Genomic DNA, 23,318 nt, shown 5'->3' with positions numbered 1-23,318 from the left:
AGGGCTACTTGAATACTGAACCTGAAGTTAACCCGAAGCCTGACTTTTCTCAGGGGCATTTCTGCAGAACAAACCTAATTGCAGGAACTTGTCAATAGTTAGCCAAAAGGTGACAAGGCAGGGAGGACCCAGCAAAGTCTCCATGAACAGTCCAAGATTTTGCTCCCTTCCCCTTCATAAGTATGAAAAATAGGGGGAAAAATTTCTTCTTCAAAGGGCTCTCTTTCATACCAACATTTCAAAAGATCAATTACCAATAAATTAAGACAAAACAAAAAACAGTGTATGTCCTGGTGGCAAGGGAAGATGCACTCCTTTGTCCCCGTCATGTCAGAAGAGCAGCTCCAGCACGGCCCTCTGGGCCATACTGTGCCCTCACAGCAGAACTGGTGTGACGTAGTTGGCAGGGAAGAGACCCAGTTCCCCACGCAGACGTCCTTTCCACCAGGATGGGTTGGAGTTGTCCAGGACCTCTAAGATATCTCCACTGCGGAAGCCCAGCTCATCGTGCTCCATAGCATCAAAGTCGTACAAGGCACGGACCCACAGCGTTCGCTGGAAAGAAGAGACAGGCAGGGAACAAGGAGCCAGAGTCTTAGAGATCATCTTCCTGTCACCCCTCTTAAGCCCCAGCAAGTATGTTCACTAAGCAAGGACAAGCAGTGCTGAAATTTAGACCAACTTGCAATTAAACCCGGAAGTGGCCAAGATGCCAGGAAGGAGGGACCAATTTACTGGGACACCCAAGGGATGGTGTTTGGTTTCTCAGCAGCCTCAGTGTATTTGTGGGTATTTGCACCCTAAGGTGAAAAGTCAGACTGAGAGCAGGTCCCCAGGAAATTGTGGTCCCATGGCTCTGTTGCCTCTGCCGTGTAAGGGCAGCCAGGACAGCCATGTCTGAAGCCAGTTCTGGGAGCACAGAAGGGCTCCTGCCTGAGTCCTGCTGGGCTGTAATTATAAGGGAATGCCTCTAGGGAGCTGGCCCGGTGCTGGTATGGATATCAAAATGTGTCCTCAGCCAGCAGAGGACTGAGAGAGCCAGCACGCAGGTGAGAGAAGAGAACATTGTAAAGAAGGATAAAGAAGGATACTTGCTCTTTCAGGCACTTTTGTGGCATAGGGGAGGGTCTTAAATCTTCTTCAGACTCTACCCAAGGTGAGGCCCCTGAGATCAAAAGAATTTAGGATCTGTTTGGGTATATCAGTTTATTTGGGGTGTGCACTGTAATGTGCACTATGGTTAGATTTTTTTCTTATGAGAGCTTAATCATAAGAGACATTGCAGTCAGTCTCCCATTTTGGCCAGAAATCATGTTCTAAAGGACATAGCTTGGGCTTCTTTCTGGGAAATTGTTGGCATACAAACCACGGGGCATGGATAATTTAGGAGGTATATCTGGCAGGGACAGAAGAAATGATCTGCTTGAAGACAGACTAACTTTTGATAAATCTTCCATTCAGGGCCTTGCTTAGACCTGGCTCCTAGTTATTTGGTTGGGTATATAGACCTTCCTATAATTAGATTTGTGGCTTCTAGATCACTGATGGGATGTGGCAGGCAAGAGCATGTTGTTATTCATTGCCACAGCCTCTCAGAGATAAAAACCATTGTATTTTGAGCTGGATTACAATAAAGATTTGGGATTTTGCAAAAAAAAGGGGCATGCCCCTATTTTTTAACATGTTCCAAATCTCCTAATCCAATCTTCTCTTTTTCACTCACACTTGAGAAAGGTCTGCTGTCCTTCCCTTCCCTCCTTGGATCTAGATTCTCTGGTTGTGGGCTAAGGTGTCCATTTCCTCAAGAAAGAGGAGCATGCCCTAGGTCACACTGAGCTGATGGGGAAATACTTTGGAGCTGGCAGTGGAATAACAGGCTGAGGCAAAGAAAGACACCATATTCTATGTGGGCATTCACATAGTGGGAATTTGCAGAGCAGATAGTCACTGAAGGTCAAGTGCCAGGTATGGGTCCAGGTAGGGGAGTGGTCTGAGGTGTTTGCAGAGACACATCTGGATCGTGTCCACATCCACTGTGCTAAGAGGCTCTGACAGCCAAGGGTGTCAGGTAGGTGAGTCCTGCTTTGACAGCAAAGTAGGTCTGAGAGGATGTGCCAGGCACAGACAAGTAGAGCTGAGTGATCTCAGACCTTTTCAGGACTGCAGCAAAAAATTAGTGGAAGAGACAGTGTGACTACAAGTGCATTGAAAGACAGAAGGAGCACTGTAGCATGGTACAGTATCATAAGGCAGATCTCCATAGAACTTAAAAAATCTGCACATCTAGCTACTGACATCAGTCACTGCCTGGCTGTGGTGGCAAAGATAATTCAAAGTCCTTTGCATTAATGGACATGAGGTTCTCCTAGGAGAGGTCATTAGGCTTTCAGAAATGTCTTCTGCTGGACTGGACTCATGCTTGATTGAAATCCATGGGTGAGCTTGTGCTCATTCCAATGTCCCAGATACCTATTTTGCTGAGCTCATGCTAAATTCCCTCTTCCACTGAGGCTGCATAAGACTGACCTTGAGAGCAGTTACCAGAACTATGCCCATATAATGCTGTAGTCCTACCCTCAGAGTGCCTCAGAAGCAGATTCAAGTGGCTGGGATAGAGTATTGAGACTCAGAAATGTCTTGTAAGACATGTCCTGGCAGGCATAATATGCTACTCCTCATGCAACTTCCATGTAGGTGACACTGTCCAGACTGCTTGGCCACTGCTAAAGGACCATCCCCCACTGACTTGGGGAGATGAGGCCTTCCAGGTGCATCACCTACCGGTGTCTGCTGGTGCAGTGGGTCTGTGTGTCTCCGTTGCATAGCTCCTGCATTTCCTTGGGCATGATCCCTTAGTCCTTGCAGCATGTCTTTCCTGTCCAGACTCCCACCATATCTTTCCTAGAAAGAAAACAGCAAGAGAAAAGTCATGTTGTTACGGTTTTGGCTGGACTAGAGTTCATTTTCTTTGTAGTAGCTGGTATAGTGCTGTGTTTTGAATTTAGTATGTGAATACTGCTGATAAGACACTGATGTTTCAGTTGTTGTTAAGTACTGGCTCATTCTAAATCAAGGACTTTTCAGCATCTGGTCAAAGGGATATTCCATACTCTAGAACATCATATCCAGTATATAAATGGGGGAATTGGCCAGAAGAGGTCAATAACTGGTCAGGGACTGGCATCAGTCAGTGGGTGATGAGCAATTGTATTGTGCATCACTTTTTTTTCTTGAGTTTTATTCCTTTCTCTCTTTTTGTTGTCTCCTTTTAAAAAAAATAGAAAATAATAATAATGACTATTATTATTATTATCATTTACCCTATTTCAATTATTAATCTGTTCTTATCTCAACCCACGAGTTTTACCTTTTTCCCGATTCTCTCCCTACTCCCACCAGCAGGAGGAGGACTGATTGAGATTAAACTCTGACATATGTATATTCTGAGATGTATAAATGAGGGGATTTAAGAGTCATTAGTGGGCAAGGAGTCAGGGGAAAGCCCCCAAATAAGTAATTTTAAATGTCAGCTTCCAACACAGTCCCTGTGCTCCAGTTCTGTAAGCAATGACCCTCATGGAAGAGGTTAACTTAGACTGTTCTATTTTGGATTTTACTTAGGAGGTGAAAGTTGCCTGTCCTCAGCTGTCTTTCACAGCTGCTGGGAAAAACAGTCAGATAGGGGCTTTTTTTGGTCTCTGAGACTTTTGGAGAAAAACTAAGGTTGTTCTAACTCACAGATGAAAAGCCATGCTTGCCAAGGGGACTTTAGCCAATCTGGAGTTATGATGACCCAGTCCTGCCCACTCTTTGCTCTTCCTCTGTCCCATATGCTGGTGGAAAGTTAGTGATGCTGATGCAGCTGGCTGTATCTGAGGACTCACAACTTTACCTTTTCTTGGGCTGCTCCACAGTGTAAAGGACAGCAAGCAATCCTATAAATCTAGTAGTCAAATTAGCCAAAGAAGAATGAGACAAAATCAAGTTCAAAGAAAAGTAGCCATGGGACCACACATCTGAAGTCATATCAACACAAACTGGCCCAGACACATGGAGAGTAGGAGTAGGAAACATCTAGGAAGGAAGTTCTCTTTTGTGTGCACAGCTGAGAGATGCAGATTTTTGACAAAGTGACTGTTCACTCGCTACCAAGCAATAAAAGCCAATGTTTCATGTGCCTGGGCTTGATGTCCCAGCCCCTTGTTCCTGGTAGTACCTGTTGCTGCTGCAGTATGGGAATAGGATGCTCTACGTATCTCTTGGAAATAGCAGAACGATCTTCTCCAGCTGCTCCTCCCAGGTGGAATCCTTCCCGACCTATCCGTTCCAGGCTCCCACCACGCCTCTCCTGATGGAAGGAAGATCACAAAAGTGAGGTCAGGTTTTGCTTCCTACCACATCCTTGACTAAAGCTGTGCCATCATTGCACACCGATCACTACCACTACCCTCTATTCTGGAGACTCTTTCAAGTAAAAGATCCCGCCTCTCTGAACAGAAGGACAAATCAGGAATCCTGTATTTTAGATCTTTGTCATAGCCACTCTCCATCTGAAGTCAGGGTAGTACTGAGATGTGCTGGGCTGCAAATATGGCCAATGATGTGAGGATGAGCACCGAAGCCAAGCTCTTTCTTGAAATACTGCCCTTAGACTTCATTTGTCTCTGCACTGAAATCTATATATTACAATCATTTTATCATGCGGCTGTAGCATCTAGAAATTTGAATTGTAACAGAAACCCCACTGTGATGAGTGCTAAACATACCCTGCTGTGCCCATCACCATAACAAATGTACAGAGTTTGCCAAAGCAAACTTGAGTTCTGTTCTTGCATTTGCCTGTCTGCATCTTGGAGCAAATACATCTCTTTCCCTTCCTGCTCACAGTCAGCCCAAACAGGTTGTTTTACTGATATACATGCATACAGTCTCTTTCCTTCCCCAGACTATTCATCACTGTGATCTCTCTCTTACAAGTCCCAGAGTCTCTATTTTAATACCTTACTAGTGCATTTTTAAAGCTCTGTATAAGTGGTCTAGAAAGAGACAACAACCCAAACCCCTTCTTCAGACTGAAAAATGTATCATCTCTCTTTTTGAGCCAGCAAGAATGACCCACATGCAGCCTATAAAACTCTACTGCTGTAGCCAGCAGGTCATGTACTTTGTGCCTTGCCTCTGCCTGCACATCCTGGTAATTTAACACCAGAATCCGTTTCCCAGTAAAGTCCAGTAAAGCAGGACTCTGGTTACTGCAGCGATCAGGCATGTTCACTCCCAGCACAGGGAGTGCAATGTGTAGCAGTCTCTGCTATGTCATTTGCTTGTTCCCCTGGCACAAAACCAGGTATTCATTGGACTGGCATTTCTCTGCCTTCTCAAACATCAACTATACATTCCCTGGAGGCACATCTTGTTCCCAGATCTGCTATGTTCTCAGTAGTACTTTCCAGTTCCTAACAGCCAGGTTAACTGCTCCAGGTTCTGCCTCTGTCCCTCCACATTCCTTTTCCTGTGTTTGCTTGGTAGCAGAAGACGGACAATTCTTCTGAGCAGACAAATTTGCAGCTGTAGTTGCACTCAGGGTGCGTGCAAGGACACTAAGAAACCAGACTAAAACTCTTAGTCACAACCCACCAGTCAGCGCTGTACCAGCTTTTAGGAAATCCAGGCATTTCAATGAGGTAAGTCCTGCTTTCCTTGGCATCTTAGTACTTCAACTCTGAGGTCTTAGCACAGCTTTAGCAAAGCACTTCTATTCAGATTTGAAGAATCAAAAAATTCTGCTCAGTTATATAACTCTATATACCACTGACTCCACTAAAAATCTGTGTCTCAGGCCCCGCCAGTGTAGTGATGTGGCTGGGTTTCCAGGGACAGACTCTCCTCCTCTCCATCCCTAGACACTCTCATGGGATGAACTTCTTCCACAGAAAGGTTTCTGACTGAGAAACTTCTAAGGACAGTTTGTGTTTACCTTCTCTTCTTGGCTGTTGTCCTTTAGGAAGATCTGCTTCTGCCTGGAGATGGAAGTTGTCTTGTAGTAGTCCACCAGCTTGTTTAGCGAGTGGAATTTCTCTGTCCACAAGTAATAGCTACCCTTTGAATCCCTCATCACTTTGAAGTGTTGCACATCATCTTCATGCCTAGATCCCAATGGAAAAGTAAGAGGTCATCAAACAGATTGCACTTCTACCTTTTTTGAAAAAGTCTTTTCCAGAAGGGTACCAAAACTTCTTGCTTGGCCAAATCTAGACTTCTGGAAAGTCATGCAGTGGCAGTCCTTCTATGTACTGGACCCAGATGTGGCTCTATTCCAAAAGACTCATCGATTTGCAAACACAGAGTGCCCCAGGGCTGCCCAGTCACAAAGCACTATCAGAACAAAGCATAGGGTTTTAAAGTCTCTCTTTTGAAATAAAGGCCACAGGAGTTTCCAGGGTGAAAAAGTGCAACTGTAGTCTACCCAAAGCCTCTGCAGGTCCTGTTAACATCTGGTCTGCATTGACTATAAGACCTGTAGTACACTTTTACACACCATGGGGTGTGTAATGTGAAGCCACACACTAAGCTTTAAAATTGCATAAAATCTAGTGTAACGTCATTGCTACAGGTCATTCTCCCTATCCAAAAGAAAAAAAAAAAGGAAATTTCCAGTGCTGTTACAAGCCAAACCAACAATCTCAACCTTCTGCCGCTTATTCCCCCTGCACCTCCCCTCCTCTCACCTCTTGTCTGATGTGTACAATTCCTCTTTACACCAGATGTGGTCTGGTTTTGGTACCCAACTCCTTGCTCTGTGCAACTCCAGGAACTCAAACCACTCTTCTCAGAGGCTACATCTGCACAAATAAACTAAATGGGGACAGGCAGGGACTGAATGCTATCCTTGACTGCTACAGTCCCAAGCTGTTTAAGTGTTAGCATGGTTGTGGTTTAAATGGAAAAGCTTTCCCTTAGATAGTGCTGGGCCACGGTCAGGAAGACTGAACAGCCCAGGAACTGTTCACATGGAGCTGCTTGAAAACAGCTCTTCTGTTTGCTGGGGTGAAGAGTTTGTAGCCATACAGATCTGACCTCTGCCACACTGACAGACTGCCACACAGTCTGCTTGACTTCAGGGCCAGAGAAAGAGCCTGACTGTACTTAATTTGTTGGTGTTCATCTGTGCAAATGTAACCAGAATGTTTTCTTGCACTCCTCCTGGATACTTTTTGAGCTGCCTGAATCAGCAAGTACCACTTGGAAAAGACATTGTTAATCATGACCCTAATTTAAAATCTGGTTATCAACTGTTTGACTGAAAATTGGGAAACCAATCATCATTTAAGAGCTCTGCTTAGAAGCAAATGCTCTGAGAAGCATGCGGCTACAGCAAGTTGCTGAAATGCAGCTGGGCTGCAAGAAATGGAAAACCATTCCTTGTCCAATGGCTGTTTAGCGACCTGTGGGAAATAAGTTAACAATGTAATAGTAATCTCTTAAGAGGTAGTAGTTGAATTCTTGGCTTCAGTAACCAGAGCTGTCAGGGAATTAAAACAAATGGAAGATACATGTTAAGCACTGTGGGAGACTTTCCCTGTACCACTCTCCTTTGCTGTAGCTCCTTCAGAGAAGGAGATCACCAGGAGATGCAGCTTTGGAATGGGGCATTCACTGTGTTACTTGAAAAGAGGCAGAAACATGTGGGAATCAGATGTCTGATTTGTTCTCATTCACAACACAGCAACGCTACCAGTGACTGGCAGCATGGAAACGTCTCAAGAGGCTACATCACATTAGGAATCCTGTCGAGAGGAGGCTAGGGACGCCATGAAACAGGAAAAGAAGCAGGAATATGCTGTGAGAAGCAGATACCTGACAGAGATGGAAAAGTCACCATGAGAGTTCTGACTGGCTCGGACAACGAAACAGCCAACTCCTTTGCTCATGAGAAGGTTTTCTGCTTCATGGCGGGATATCTTCTCATCAAACCAGCTGTCAAGTAGGAAAAATCATGGCAATGTGAATAACGATGTGAATTAAGGTGAGGAATAAAAAAGTTGAGGGTAGGGAGAATGTGAATAAGCAGGATGGAGGGAAGAAAACAAAAGGATCAGAGGAGCCCACATGGCTACTCTCAGTGGCCATGGATATACTAAAGTACAGGGGTTTGATGTATGCAGACCGTTTTCTTTGAGCAGTAAAAGCATGTACATGCAATGAGAACAGTGTAAGGTTTGGCCTGCTAAGAAGCAACACTCAGCTGAAACTGTAATTACAGGCGTACAATACGGTGTTAGTCAAAGAAATTTAAATTACAGATGTGTATGTATACATATATACACACAATTCTCAGACAGATACATCAAATTGCTTTTTGGCAAAGTGATTGAAAATTACTGGGCTGTGATGGATATATTGCATGGAAGACACATAAATTTTTAGCAGAAGAAAGCCATGAAAGTTTTAGTGCTAATAAATTGGTTCCTGCAAGAGTTACAATACCACAAAATTGCAGAAGCACAGAATACATAAGCACACTTATGCAAATTTAGCCAGCCATAACAAACGATACCATAAGGCACTGGACTAATAATGAGAAAGTCACCATAAATAGTAAAAGAATACAATGTCAGTAGAGAAACAAAAAAATCACATACATTTGCATATGTCCACTCCATAGATAATAAGATCTACAATCTGCAGTCTTTGATTATATGTAATGCTTAATTAAGCCTGTGTTGCATTAAAATGAAGGACTGTTAATTTCCTAAGGTCTGTAATTTCTACTTTGGAGTTTCTTATTATCATCACAGTTTACCTATGTATCATTAGCAAAGGGAAATCAGATTTCAATGAGCCTTTATAACCAGTTTCAATGATTACTTGACAAGAAAGAAAAGGGCAAAAACAGTAAATCAAAAATAGGAGGCAGCTTTCTTCCCTATGTTTAGTTCTGTCATCTGGCCTGAACTGCTTCAAAGTGCAGACCTGATGCTTAGAAAAGTGTCAAAGTGGAAATATTTCTTCGCAGCTCTTGCACAAAGAAAGCAACCCAAGAAAAATGCATGTGAAAAAAGAAGCTGCCAGTGTTCCTGAGTGATGCCACAGCCCTGTGAAAGCGCGAACAACTGACTGGAAGTTCTCATCCCCCTGAGGCCCAAAAGCACAAGCCCATATTTGCACAGCAAACTAATAATGTCCTTCAGCTCTGCCAAGCAGGCTGGTTTATGTCCAAAAAGGCCAGTAAGTGCCACCTCCAAAGGGGACAGAGGCACTTACTTGTAACCTCAAAATCCCTGTGTGCTCCCAGTATGACTGCTCAGGGCATCAGCGCATTACAGCCACAAGTACCGGGCTCGGTGCATGCTCTGCTTGTTCACCCCCGAAATGCTGCAGCCCTTTTGAAAAATGAGGACAATGAGAGGTGCTTCTGGGAGCACTTCTACTAACGGAAAGGTTGTAAAAATCCCATGCATGGTCATATTTATGGCATAGGGCTGGAGAGCACATTTAACATGCATTTCAACACGCATCAGTTCTTTCTGAAAGTGCAGTGCCATCTCCCCAGCGGGAAGAGAGAAATGCAGGTATACCTGTCCTCTGACAGATCTGTTTGTGTGTGTGTGTGAGATTGAGAGAGAGAGAGAGAGAGAGAGAGAGAGAGAGAGAGAGAGAGAGAAAGAGCAGGGCAGCATGTCTGGTCTATCAACTCTGCCGATCCAGAAGTAACACCAGCTGTCACGGTCGCGCAGCATTGCACTGACCTCTAGCGCACCGAGAGAAACTCACAAGCACTTGGCGGGGGGGGAGGGAATGCAGCGGCAGGGTGGGAAAAGGGAGTCAGTGTCGTTAAGAGTCGAAGGGGGAGGGAATTTCTTTTTTGTTATTCGTTTTCAGAAGGATCTCTTGCTCTTCCTTTTGTGCTTAGCCTCTGTCTCTGTTGCCAAGACTTCACATCATGACTATTCTCCCTCTCTCTGAGGACATCTAAACGCAATTCCTACCACATCCCAGCATCCCTCTGAGCAGCAGTAACAAAAGAGTCACTTGGGAGTGACAGCGATCATCGAGATCCATTTATCTCTGAAAGAACAAAGGATGCTTTGGGGTAGAAATACGCTGTGCTGGCAGAAATGTGTGTAGCATTATGGCAATCCTTGCTGGCCTCAAAGTGCAGGATGTTATACCCAGCACTTCCCCTGTCCTGACCTCTGCGTGTGCATGCACATGTGCTCCTGACAGCACTCAGTGGGAATGTGCCATGGTGGTGACACCATTTCTGTCACACTTACGGGGGAACATGGAAATCAATGAAGTTCTTAGGAACGTAGCCCTCGTGACTCCTGAGCTCAGCCTTGTACCACTCTTCCTGGGAGCTCAAAATCTGCAATGGAGAAATGGATGGAATAAATGTGTCTCCTGAGAAAAGCAAAAGTAACCAAGATTCTGGCAGAAACCCATAATGCCTTGTAAGAATAAAAGAAAATAGTACACGTTCTCTACTTCCCACCCAGAGTGCAACAAGGTTAGTGGCTGATGACACTCCACAGCAAACGAGCAATAAAAAAACCCAAGCAGAATTAGACAGATTGCTTGTTAACTTTACCGCTTTGACTGACTGCCTGTCCGTGTGTCCCTGATGCCTGTGAAATGGAGAAATTCAGCTTTGAAAGACTTAATAGGGGTTTAAGGTATTCTCTGTGCTGCCTTTTATAGTTGGTACTGGAGCATCTCAGATTCAAAAGGGAAGAAGAAAATATCTGTGAAAACTCCTCCTCCATATGGGTATGGAGGGATATACAGCTGTATCAGTGTGTGTTATGACTGCACAGATGTTACCATGTGCTCTCACACATCATTTCACAAGAGATTCTTGAGGGTTAAATCTTCAGCTGCACCAAGCTATGCCAAGGTAGATAAAAGAAGGAGGCAAAAAGTGTTTTCAAGACCCTATTATACTTAGGAGATTGTAGTATATCGGGAAGTGAGTCCACATCACACACTGGAGCAGCTTCAAGTGTCCTCACATTAATGTTAACTGTAATGGTCCTTAGAAACTTCACTGCTGACCAGGGAGGGCACAAATTCATGACACCCTGGCTAATGGCCCAACATACAGCCCTAAGCTAGAGGAGAGAGGACAGGAATACAACCACACTGGGATTTTACTGCAAATGTTGTGGTCTTTGGTGTTTTGTTTGACATTCCAACTCCTGGGACAGGATTCTGCTGTATGAAATAGACCATGTTTCTGCTCTTTCTGGTTTTGGAGAGGAGCCTAAAAGCATGAGCCATGACAGTTTTAGAAGGAAAAAGCAAGTGGAAAAGCCTTAATTTGAAATCTATTGTTAACAGTAATAATACTTAGTTTGTGAGCCAATCTCATGCTTTTGGGAGCCTAAGGCACATTCTAACTGCTTCGTATCGGCAACAGGATGTTACTGTCTCTGGAGCCAATTTTTCATTGCCTTCCCTGCCACGTAGGCCTTTTTTAAACATTTGGATTCAGAAAAGTTAAGGAATAGAAAGCTGTGGAATTCCCTATTTGTATAGTCACTGCTGTCCTCATGCCTGGGTGCTGGGTTAAGGATCTTTCTTCACTGCTGTGGCCAAACATAGGGGATGATAGCTACTTCCTGCTCATGCTCACGCCCTGCTCTGTTGGAAGTGAGGTTTCCAGAAAGACCCACCTGCTGTTTGTCACTGCAGGGCTGGCAGGTTTCTCTCAGTGTGTCATCCTCTCAGAGAAGGATGTGTGGGGGGGTAAGAGGGTGGATTTCCTCCTGTCGCTGCTGGTTGAGGGCCTCATGTTTCCTGTTTTGTAATCTCTACATCAATACTTCATCTTATCTCCTTTATAAATCAGCAGGTTGTTGCAGGCAGCATGAGGGGGCTCATGATAGGGTATGAATGTATGTGTGCCTATGCCAGAACAGAGCTGTTTGGCTGATTTACTGCTACTTTGGCTTGGGTGGCTAAGGTATTATTTTGTTCACCTCAAGGACATTAAAGCAAGAGGCAGTTTGATTTTTCTGGTAGTGAATTCTCTGTGACAACTAATAATAATAAAACTGGTGTGTAGTGTTGACACTTTTTATCAGTAGCTTCCAGCATACTTTGGAAGGAAGCTCTAGCTTATAATGATTTTACAGGAAGGGAAATAGAGGAACAGAAAGAAAAGTCTGGTCAACACCATCACCCCAGCCAGAGACTTGATGGAAGTCTCCTGAGAAAAAAAGGTATCAGTAAAGGTCATGTGATAGTAGGGACTGACTGGGGAAGAATTAGGAATAAGAGTGTTTATCTGTGCTGAAGAGAGGCAGTGATTTCTCCAGAAGCTTCTCACAGATCTTTGGAAAAATTTGGTAATAATGAGTTCTGGATGCTATCATCTTTGTCTAAGTGCCAAGAATTAAAAGGCCAATAAAATAAAAAAATGGTGGTGATGGAAAAGGCAAGGCTGACACCCAATATCTGATTATTAACTGAAATATTTGTGACCGAACAGAGAGGTAGCAAAGTCTCCCTGGCTAAACAAGGGTTTACATCCTATTATTGTACATCATCCCTTTGGACAGTGGAGGAGTTAAGGCCTTAGAGAGGAGTAATACTCAGGTATTTTCAACTGAAACAGAATCTCTGGGGCTGAGAAGTGGATAAGTAATTACGATGAAACTTCAAGTGACTTCATCTGTGGGACTTCCACAGTATTAACAAGAACTGTTCTATCATAACACATACAAATCAAGTTTAAAGAGACTTCCAGATGCTCTGTATTGTATACGATCAACTCTACTTCTGCCATTGCCCCATTGCTAAATTCCTGCAAGGGTGTGTATAACATTATTAGACCAGGACCTCTTGAAGTATTCCATTATGTGTGTAACAGACTGTCTCATGGACTTTTCCTCTTCTATTTGTAACTGTCTAAAACCCCTGCAGCATCTAACAATAATTACTAACAGTGAAAAGTTAGTAAATTCTGTAATGGATAATGGTTATCTTTTAAACAGTTTTTAAAACAGTTTAAGAGCTGGAAATAAGGAATACAGCAATCCCTCTGGACAGAACTCATCCTGCCTGCATTTAGACATAGTCATCATAATGTAGTCTCTGTGGACGATTTACCTGGTCAATGAAAACAGACAGGACCCTCAAAATCTGTCTACTGAAGATCTTGATCTCTGCCCCAGCAAAGGTACTTACCCTTCCCTGATGACTAACAGAGGACTGCAGGGCAACTAAATCCACAGTTTACGGACATAAAATCAAGAAAAGCGGACGCAGACTCAAGTGACCTGGGAGTTGTTGTCCTATTGCAAACCCTATGGGAGATGAGTATCCTGCATTTGTATCCTAGTTCATAGATGTGTCTTCAACTGTTTTGCCAAGGCAAATGGAGGCACAAGAAGATCTGGAAGCAGACTCAGAAATGCTGTTTAGTCAAGCCTGGGACTGTACTTACCTTCAACATATCCCCAGCCTGGAAGCTCAACTCATCTTCTCCAGAAGCAGTGAAATCAAACTTGGCGATGGCTTCCATACTGAGTCTTGGGGGCAGAGCAAAGCTGGAAGAAGTATATACTTGTCAATATCTATGAGCTACTGGGATTCTGGAGTCCAGCCTCTGGAAAGCTGATAGGCAGTGCTGTGATTTGACTGTGGAGAAGCACGCACCAACTACGGGCAGCCATCAGTTACTAGACATGAGAAGACATTAGCAGCTAGAAGAGAGGGCATGGCTGAGGCTATAATTAGTTGAAATCAGAAGTACAAACAACCTATAGTGTATGCTTATTCCAACAGATCTCTTTCTCTAGAGCAATCTCATGGGAAAAACATGTATAGACCAACCATTATCCTGTCACAGTTCCCAATAAAGCAAGTGACTCTGTTCTGCAACAGAAAAATGCATTTGCCCCCGCAGGTACCTACACTTTACCTCAAGAGTGAGTCAAATTGTGGACAAAGCAAACAGGGCTGCAGTAAATACATATTTTTTTTCTTGGACAAGGGCCACAATACTGAAGGTTGAAAGAGTTTTTTCATTGTGATGGCTTAGCATGGGTGATGAGAACTTTCAGGTAGGAAAAAACTGTTTGCAGAAAGGCTGTATTTCCTATTTTGAAGCAGGCAGAGAGTTAGCCTACCTCAGTGTTGGTAACCCAGGAGTCTGGAATGTATCAGACAGCCTGCAAACCAAAGCCTGCTTTTCAGCACCAGAGCAATGTGGCAGGGGAAGTGGCAAGATGAGCTTTGCTCCTTCACCACTTCCTGCTTGCGTTACTCGGAGGTACCCCAGCAGGACCATTTTTATAATCAAGAGTTACCGATTTCCCATGGCTGGGTCATGTACCCACAGCCCAGCGGTGAGGCTGCTAGTGACAAGCCAAGAAATAGCCAGGCAGTGCCACACTAAGCAAGTGCACTGCTGGCAGATGCTCTTGCAGCACAGCTTCTGAAGACCATCTGACAGCTCCAATATAGAAGCAACTTTTGAGATTTCTAAGGTAGGTTCACGTGGGAACAAAGATCCTAAAGCCACAGGTTCCACTACCTAATCTCAATTCTTACAAAAACACCCAGTCTTTATGGCTTGAGAGGAAGTGCCAACTTGCCTGATCCAAAACATTCATAACCAGAAAGCTCTAGAAAGACACTGTACAAACAAATGAACAACCCTACTTAGGGTTCGATATTTCTTGTCTATTAGAACTGACACAAGATCCCCAAAATAGAAAGTGTTGATACTGAGCAAGCTTCAGAACTTTGCCACTTTAAAATCAAAAAGCTGCTGTAACCCTCCTTCTCCACAATACATGCTGTAATGTTCCTCCTTTGACACACAACCCAGGCACTGAACTACCTGTGTAGCTAGGATCCAGGGCCCAGCTCTGATACAGCACAACTTAAACTGCTGAGAATGAGCTGGGGAAAGCCTGCAGGGCAAAAGCTCTAGGGCTGCACTAGCATTAGCCCAGGGATTCCAGAGGAAAACCACCAACACAGGAACATATAAAATCTCAGAGGAAAAACAAAACCATAGTTCAGTTGGGATAATCAGTCTAGCTGAGGACCTGTCATGAATCATTTGGGTCATTGAGTTGAGTTGTCAGTGCCATCATTCCTGAGCCAGCTGGTGGCAGATGGCAACCATGGAGGTTGACTCTTCACTTCTGATTGATGCCTGCAAAGAATCTTTGGGTCCCTTTACACAGGTGAGGGGTATGCTAATGTTTAGCCTAATATTTCATTAAATCCTAACTAGGTTCTGTGTGTGTTAACTGTATAAAGCAGTTATTTATTGGCTAAATTGTCTATTTCCTGCTTGCAGAGTCCCTTTGCACTTGACTAAAGATCCCTGAATAAAGTGATCCACAAGAGGGGCCATAACATCACTGGATTTTAGTTCTGAGATTTGTTACAATCACGTCTAACTATAAAAAGATGTTTACATGCTTCCTAGTGGATTCTGTTAGCACTCTCTTTTTTGCTGCTTATAGGTATATTTATATCCATGTGACTGATGAGAGTTATGAAGCACCAAGGCAAATTTTTGGCAGTCCACAGAGAGTTCTGCTTATTCAACATGAATCTGTTCTAGAGCAATTGGGATTGCTTCAGTGTCAGGGCCTCCCATGTAGGTCTGAGTACGTAGCTGAGCTGAGATCCACTGTACGCCTGCTGTTCCAACCTACTGCCTTAGGCTTTCAATACACATCAATACTGAACCATAACACCCTAAAGCACATTGGTGCTTTATTCTCAGGCTCCAGCTTTCCAGCTGTTCCAAACATTTTCACCCCCTATGCTCCCTGTCAACCTACTGATGCTCTTTAATTCTTACTTTTAATACCTTTTGCAGATTAGGGTCACCCTCTGTCTTACTCTTATTCCAAAAGTTTGGTGTTACCCTGCAGGTGCATCTTGGGCCTGATTTGAGAACTGCCCTCTGTTCTTGGATTTTTGGAGCTTCAGTCTGTAACCCCCCCACAGGCAGTGTCAGCCCCATTGTCTGCTAACAGAGCATAGGGGTATTAAATTGGAGGGGAATTAACCCTTAAGGGAACTGGTTAAACAATGATACTCTTTCATGGAAGACAATTGAAGAAATAGAATAAACGAGAATTACTTTAATAAGGGTTGTTTTTCAGTGTTTTATCTTGCAGTGGTGGCCTGCTGCAGAGAGATCAGAGCCAACAGTGCAGATGGATCCTGGAACTCCTAAGTGCAGACCATTAATCCCAGCTTGAAGAAAAGAACACACTTTAACATGAAACTATTTAAATACAAATCCTGTCTTTGATTCTGTCCCTTAGATACAGACGAGACAGTGGGGGTTTTCTCTGCAGGGGGCAAGAGAGTAGAAAACCTTTCATTTTTCAATATCCCAAATGTTAAAGGTGCTACTGGAATTTGGTCCCCTCCAAAGGAGAAGAGTTTGTGAAACAGTTAAAAGCTTCCCTCTCACTTTCTTTTCAATTTCAGCAATCCCAGCCTCAGGGAGAGACCAGGAGGCAGATACCTCTTCAAACAATCTACAACATGGATTAAATGTGCCTTTCATTGCCAGCAGCTGGATTTAGAAGTGGCTCAAACACCATCCACAGTGTTGGCTGTGTTGATAAATCAGCAATGCAGTAATGCTCTGGCCTTAAGCTCTTCCCCCACCAACTCCTAAAGCAACACTAGCCAATAATCCTGTCTTTGAACTCCAGCCTACCACTTTTCAGCACCTGAACTTCAAACCAGCTCTGTTTTTCTGAAGCTGTTCCTCCCTCCATCTGTAACTTGAGAATCCCAACTCTACACGGGTCAGTGTTGGGCCCTCATGAAAATTCCCCTCCCAGGAGCCCATTCTTTCCCTCTCTGCATGCAACTCCGAGCACCACCTCACAACACAGACAGACAGGTAATTTTTCACTATTATCATAACTTCCATTTCTCAAGCACCTTTTATCCCAAAGGACAGTGCGGCAGTTTGCAGACAGAGCGACAAATTCTGCTTTTAACTGCATTGTGCAACTCCTTTAAGCTTTTGATAACCAAGGACAATTTTAGACTGTGCATAATGTTCTCTGTGAAAATCACCTTTGTAGAGAGTTTAGCACGAAACATACGCAATGTTCAAAGAGGGATTTTTCAGTTCCGAGTGTGAGTTGACGAGTACCCTTCATTTTGTGCTGGCTTTCTGCATGCAGGTGAATTTTCTCAGTGGTTCACCTCTGTAACAGGGCAGATCCAAGGGGCACATTACAGCAATTCTGTGGGACTGGTGCAACAGAAGATTCACAAAATGAAAAGTGAGAAGCAGCATGGCTTTCAGAGCACAAGGTAGGCATTTTAATTTGGTGGAACGCCATTCCCTGAGCAAGAACATCAGTGTCTCTGTTGATGGAAAGTGCCATGGCCTAAAACATGTCAGCGAGCAACACAGTCTGACAGCAGTGTCCCAGAGTTTAACATCATTACCCTACACCATGCTGGTTCCAAATTCAGCAGTAACAATGCCAGGGGAAGGTCACCACCTATGAAGAGTTCATCACTCGGGGACTGCCCAGACTCAGCCTTCCCCAACCTCACCTATTTACACCAGAAAGAGAGCAAAATTACAACAACGTGCTCGCTTAATGGAGCCATATGAAAAAAAGTTTTCATTTGTATGCCTGCAGCATAAAAAATTGCACACATCTCCAGTCTGAAGCTTCATCTACTGAGGTTTTGCACCAAGATATACAGCATGAGCTACTGTGTCTTTGTTGGGCTCTGCAAGAACAACCTATTGGACTGATGAGCAACCGGGGACAGGATTCAACCCTGAACATCCGTACAGAAACTCCAGATGACATTTCAGCAGAAACAATGGAAAAGGGACCTGTAATCTAGAAGGGCTGTGGCAGATAACAGCTTTGTTTTCACCAGCTAAGCCACATACAAGTGGCATGGGAATATTTAGCTCCAAAAACACAAACCTTTTGGTACGGAGTTAACAGAGCAACTTCACTGACTGTCAGTGATAAGAGGATAAAATTTATAAGGAAGAGAAAGTCACTAAAACACTCAGAAATGTTGCATTTAAGTCTTGGCTATTCCACCACCCATGGCAATGCATAGCAGTTGGGTAGAACCTGTGTACAAACAAAATAAGCCTCGTAGGAACTGGATTCACAGAACAAACAAACTTTCAGGACTCGATAATCAACAGCAGTTGGTAAGAAATGTCCCAGACTAGGATGGTGCTTAATCTCCCTAGGGAAGATTGTCTTCTGTGCTACTTCCCATCATGACAGAGTTGAGCTGTGCAGCAACATGGGAAGCTGGTGCAACAGCAGATCCAAAGAGAGGACCACATGATACTGTATATGATACAGTACCGCATGATACTGTGACAGCATAAAATCCCAAATCTTTGCTGTGCTGGATGGGTCGGTGTGGGGGGACCAGGGTGGTAGTGAAATACCTCCTTCTGCTTGCCTCCCTTCTCCCTCAGATTCCAGCTGGTCAGATTTGGCAGAGGCATAGGGATTTGTCCTGCAAAAGCACTGCCCTGTTGTTAAAGCTGATAAACAAGATGGCCTTGGGATCCCATGCTTTGCCACTACTGTGCAGTACTTCACCTTTCCTTCCAAAACCCCACTTTCCTCCCTTGTACCTTGTCCCATCCAGCTCCCCCCACTCCAGTCTCAGAGCTATGCTCAGCCCATACCTTTCAGCAGCTCTCCTCTCCGCTGGCACTTTGCTCAAAAGCAGGAGGTACGTTACCGCCTAGGGCACGGAAGAGATGGAGGGCTGAGGCTCCTCCCTGCAGCATCAGCGTAACACATCACCAATGGGTCCATGTGTGTGGATGGCAACAGTCAAGAGTGGGCATGGGGGACAGAGGAACAGAATTGTGTCTGTCCCAGGACAGAGTGGGGCATGGACAGTTTCCAGTCTCTAATGTCAGAAATATTTGGTACCCTGCATATTGAAAATGGTGGTGTCAGTTCAAAAGGAGCTGCCTTTGGCTGCTGCTTCAGCCCAGGGTGGTTTAACAGATGAATAAAGAAGGGTCCCTCAAGAAGTGCAAGTTCTACCCAAATAAGTTAACTAAGCTAAGTTAACTGAGAAGCCGTAAGTCCGTTAAAAAGCATATCTTGAGGAACAAGTAGCTAAAGACATAAAAACATGTAATAAAATTCTTTTCAAAGACAACAGAAGCAGGAAGCCTGCCAGAGTGTGTCTGTAGGGCCGACAGATGATTGAGATGTAAAAAGAATGCTCAAAGAAGATAAGGAGGAAGCACAAAAGCTAAATGAATTCTCTGCATCCATGCATCTTCCATAGGGATACAAGGAGGTCCCCACACTGGGGTTTTCTTTGCAGAGAAAAGCAAGGGGAACTATTTCAAGATGAAGAATTGGAAGAAAAGGTTTTAGGAAAAAACAGTAAATGAACAAGAGTAAATTCAAGAATTCGATATTTTAGAAATCTTGACTGGAATCCAAACTGAACATGAAATAATAAAGGCTGAGCAATTAAACTGTAGCATACAATGCCAGGCTTAACTCAGCCTCGGTACTAGGCAAAAAGCAGCAAACACAATGCCAGTGTTTGAGATGTGTTTTGAGGGGATGCAAGGCACAGGTCTGACTTCCTTATGCCTGAAATCAGTAGAAAGAAAAATGATGAAAAGAATTACTGGCCCTAAGAGAGAAATAACATATCAATTCCTCATCACATAGCTTTTGTAGAAGGAAGTTGTATGGCACGTATCTGAATTCTTTGAAGGAGCTGATGAGCATGTGGATAGAGGTGATCACTTGATATAAAACTTGCATTTCTACATCATTTTTGACAAAGTCTCTCACTAAAGACTCTTAAAAAAGCCTCCTAAGTTCTCAAAGAATAGGAGGGAAGGTCCTATAGAGGATTAAAAGGAAACAATTTGTGCTGTTCAAAACATTCATAAATGATCTGGAAAACACAAAGTGACAAAACTTAACGATGAGAAAAAATCCAGGGTAATACAAATTAAATCTGATCACAAAGCCTTGCAGATGGTTTTAAAAATACTGTTGAAATGCAAGATGAATCTCAGTTCTGATGACAGCAAAAGCAATGGACACGGGACAAAACAAACATAACTACATGAACACAGCAGTGAACTTAAATTAGAAATTACCACTCAGGAAAGACACCTTTGAGATGCTGTTTGAGTTCTACCAAAGTGTCAGCTGGAATTCAAAAAGGCAGGTTAGGAAGTGTCTGGAAAGTGATCGAAAACAAACCAGAAGGCACCATCTTGCCACTGTACAAGTCCCCGGGGCACCTGCTTGAATATTTGTCACTTGAATACAGCAGCTAGTTCTCATCCCTCCGTCTCGAACACAGAGACAGTAGCATTAGAAATAGCAGATAGAAAGCAATGAAAGATGACTGAAGGAATGGGAATTTTCTGAACAAGGAAGGACCAAATAAAAAACTGCGATCCTTCACCCTTAAAAAAAGTTGTCAGAGGGATAAATGCAAAAGCAATGTCAGAAATAAAGGAGAATCATGGAAGAGCTAAACAGGAGATTTTTAATCCATCATTTCTCATAACATAAGCACTAGGAGTTCATTCCAAGAATGTCAGAATCTGGGAGGCCATAGGGAAAGAAGCTTTGACATGTACTTATCCTGTTCTTACTCTCCTTCCCCAAACAGCTGTTGCTGGGCACAGCATCATGGACTGTGAGGAACTTTAACCTGACCTTTCTTACGAGCTGTGGCACTTTACCAAAAAACACCACAATGTGCTAGTCCAAGACAATTGGTCCAGCAGCAGGCTGGTAGGCGGCAGTCCCCACACACACACACTGCCTTTTGGGGAGGCAGTAATCTCCCTGGAATATCTGCAACTTAAAATAGGGGTAGTGTGAAAATTATGAAGGACTCAGACCAGTCAGGGGTAGATACAATGAAAACTCCCTCTGAAGGGGATAATCACCAATTATTTTGCTGAAAAAATATACAGGTTCAGAAGGCAGGGGGCTAAAGGAAGAGTACAGCAGTTAACTCTTGCCATGTAGTGGAAAGATTCATGTGTGGCTATCAATACAGGAGAAATATAAATTTCTGTATAGGAAGGTGGGACACCAATCCCCACAGTCTTCTTGGGTTTAAGCTCTGTGCTTTCTTGTGGTCTGTGAATGGCATGGCAGATTACATTACATTACACACTGGAATGACCTGATTTCCCTGTTTTCTACCATGATATGATCTAATGGGCCCCCCAGCAAGAACGCTGCTGGTGGCTTGTCACTCACGCTCGCTGCCTGACAATGTCACAAAGCACTGCATGGATTCCTGTTATGTATCCAGAACTATTGCATTATGATATTAAATCTACTAAATGTCAAGCCATAAGAGATGGGACTTTCTATACTATAAACAAAACACTCAATACTGGCAAGCTCCCAACACTGAGAAAGGATAGGAAATAGGATCAAATAGGGAATAACTCTCTTCTCTTTCTTCTCCCTTTCTATATTCCTCCTCTGTCACAGTTACGGTAACACATTAACCTCTTCACCTTGCAGAATACATCCATCACAGCTATGCTGAAAAATATGCAGAAACATCCAGATACTTCAGCCATAAGTAATGGAAACAAACCTAATGGGAAGGACATCAGATTCCATGCATCTGTGTTTTAGCCAATCTCTACCAGACAACTGGGTAACACCCAGCCCAGGCAGAAAGGTTATTCCACAACTACCTGCTGCAGGCTTCTTTGTCATCATCTACTACTGACACAATCCAGACAGGATGGCCAAACCACGGCTATGATACAGTCTGAGAAGACCTGGATTTAAAAAGCTTGATGCAGATAAACTTACACCTGCTTTTGCAGTTAGGTGAGTGACCCAAAATAGATGCATCTGCAAACATGTCTGAAAACTGCCTAAGAACACGCTGTCTCGCAAAAATCTTAGTAATTTCTTGCTGGCCTCAAATTTTCAAGAGAAGAATCTTTTTCCAAGACATTTTATTCACTTTAGTTTCTATCTGGGAAGCATGCAGGCAGCCAGAAAGAAAATCAAAGGGAAAAGAAAAAGCAAAGAAAAAGGAAAAAAGGTTATTTCCAACAAAACATATACATCAAATATTTTGTCTATTCTGAATTGAGTTGATAATATATAAAGAATTAAGTGGCCTGGTTTTGTTACCCTCAAGATAAACTACTTCCCCATGTTCTTAGTTCGCTTCCAGAAAGTAACACTGTCAACAAGTGAAACAGAAGTCAAAGTGTGGAAACAAGGGAGATTTCAATTGTTGTAAGTAATTGTTGTAAGTAATAATTCAGCATCTGTGGAATTGGGAGCATCAGGACTGTAAATCCACATACAGCTGAACGTTATGAATGGAAGCTGTCTAGTCTTTCCCAATCTCCCATCTATTCCTGTTCCCACATTCAGATATGCTGCACACAGAGCAATTCATCCTCTCACAGCTTTGCTCTCTGCAAACAGCTGCTCAGGCTGTCCACAGTGACAGGTCATTAGTGGGCAGTTATTTTTTCAGGACTGAGTGCACAGGAGTGGCAGTGCTATAAAAGCTTCCCTGCAGAGCTCTAAGAACTGATCTGGGAAGAGCTCTTTCCCAATTTGCTTTGCTTCCTGTTAGCGAAAATTGTCTTGAAAGCTCTGTGTCTTGTTGCTCACCTGCAACAGTCCTCTTTGATCACGTCCCAGGATTTTCAAAAAGCTCAGTCATCAGCATCAGTTGCAAAGCTATTGCTATTCTAGTGCTGATCTTGTCACCATCACCCTCACAAACCACATTCAGTTTAGCTGATACGACTACAGCCTACTGTGCTCGCACAAGTGGTACAATTATTTCAATTAAAGGTGTGAAGCCAATTCTCTTACAGGAATAAGCTTTAACTGTAAGAGTACTGTTCTAATTCTATGGTTGTGCATCCAACCAGGAGAGTGTACAACTTAACTGCCTGGTCCCATCCACGTAGCACCATTTATTGCAAGATGTGGCTTTAATTCTGAACAACAGCGTTAATTTGCTATTTAATTAATACAATGCTTCCCATTATTCTGCTAATTGATCTCCAAAGATACCCCCTACCATTTCAGCTGAGGAGCATCTCTGCACTTCTGAGAGATTTTTCTTTGGAAATTTATGGCTATATTTATGGCCTCTACTTTCCTGTTCTAAAGAAGTACTGCCAAACTTGATGATATTTAATATTTTCGTCAAATCCTTTCAAAGCTGCCAACTTTTTCTTCTATATCCCCTACTCCATAATTCCTGCTACTGAATTATTAGTGTCTCTCTAGCAGCTTCTTGATACT

General features: G+C 43.4%; 1 protein-coding gene across 1 annotated transcript; it reads right to left on the bottom strand.

Annotated features, from left to right (window-relative positions):
* Positions 1-371: 371 nt before the first annotated feature.
* On the bottom strand, positions 372-13,544 carry GRAP2 (GRB2 related adaptor protein 2). Its single transcript, XM_082280119.1, has 7 exons — positions 13,451-13,544; positions 10,278-10,369; positions 7,858-7,977; positions 5,978-6,146; positions 4,217-4,348; positions 2,782-2,901; positions 372-555 (listed from the first exon to the last, which is right to left on the bottom strand). Exons 1-7 carry the CDS (start codon positions 13,526-13,528, stop codon positions 376-378), a joined length of 891 nt encoding a protein of 296 aa, XP_082136245.1. The 5' UTR covers positions 13,529-13,544; the 3' UTR covers positions 372-375.
* Positions 13,545-23,318: the final 9,774 nt, after the last annotated feature.

Source organism: Coloeus monedula (assembly GCF_965178545.1).
Source record: "Coloeus monedula genome assembly, chromosome: 4".
NCBI lineage: Eukaryota > Metazoa > Chordata > Aves > Passeriformes > Corvidae > Coloeus > Coloeus monedula.
The sequence above is the reverse complement of the archived record's forward strand: the minus strand, read 5'-3'. Positions and strand labels throughout refer to the sequence as shown.

Excerpts from the sequence above, each read along its gene's own strand:
- GRAP2 (XM_082280119.1), bottom strand. The coding sequence starts at position 13,528 with ATGGAAGCCATCGCCAAGTTTGATTTCACTGCTTCTGGAGAAGATGAG. Across the intron at positions 4,349-5,977 it reads ACAACAGCCAAGAAGAGAAG|GAGAGGCGTGGTGGGAGCCT; the intron begins GTAAACACAAAC and ends TCCTTCCATCAG. Across the intron at positions 556-2,781 it reads CACTGCACCAGCAGACACCG|CGAACGCTGTGGGTCCGTGC; the intron begins GTAGGTGATGCA and ends TCTTCTTTCCAG.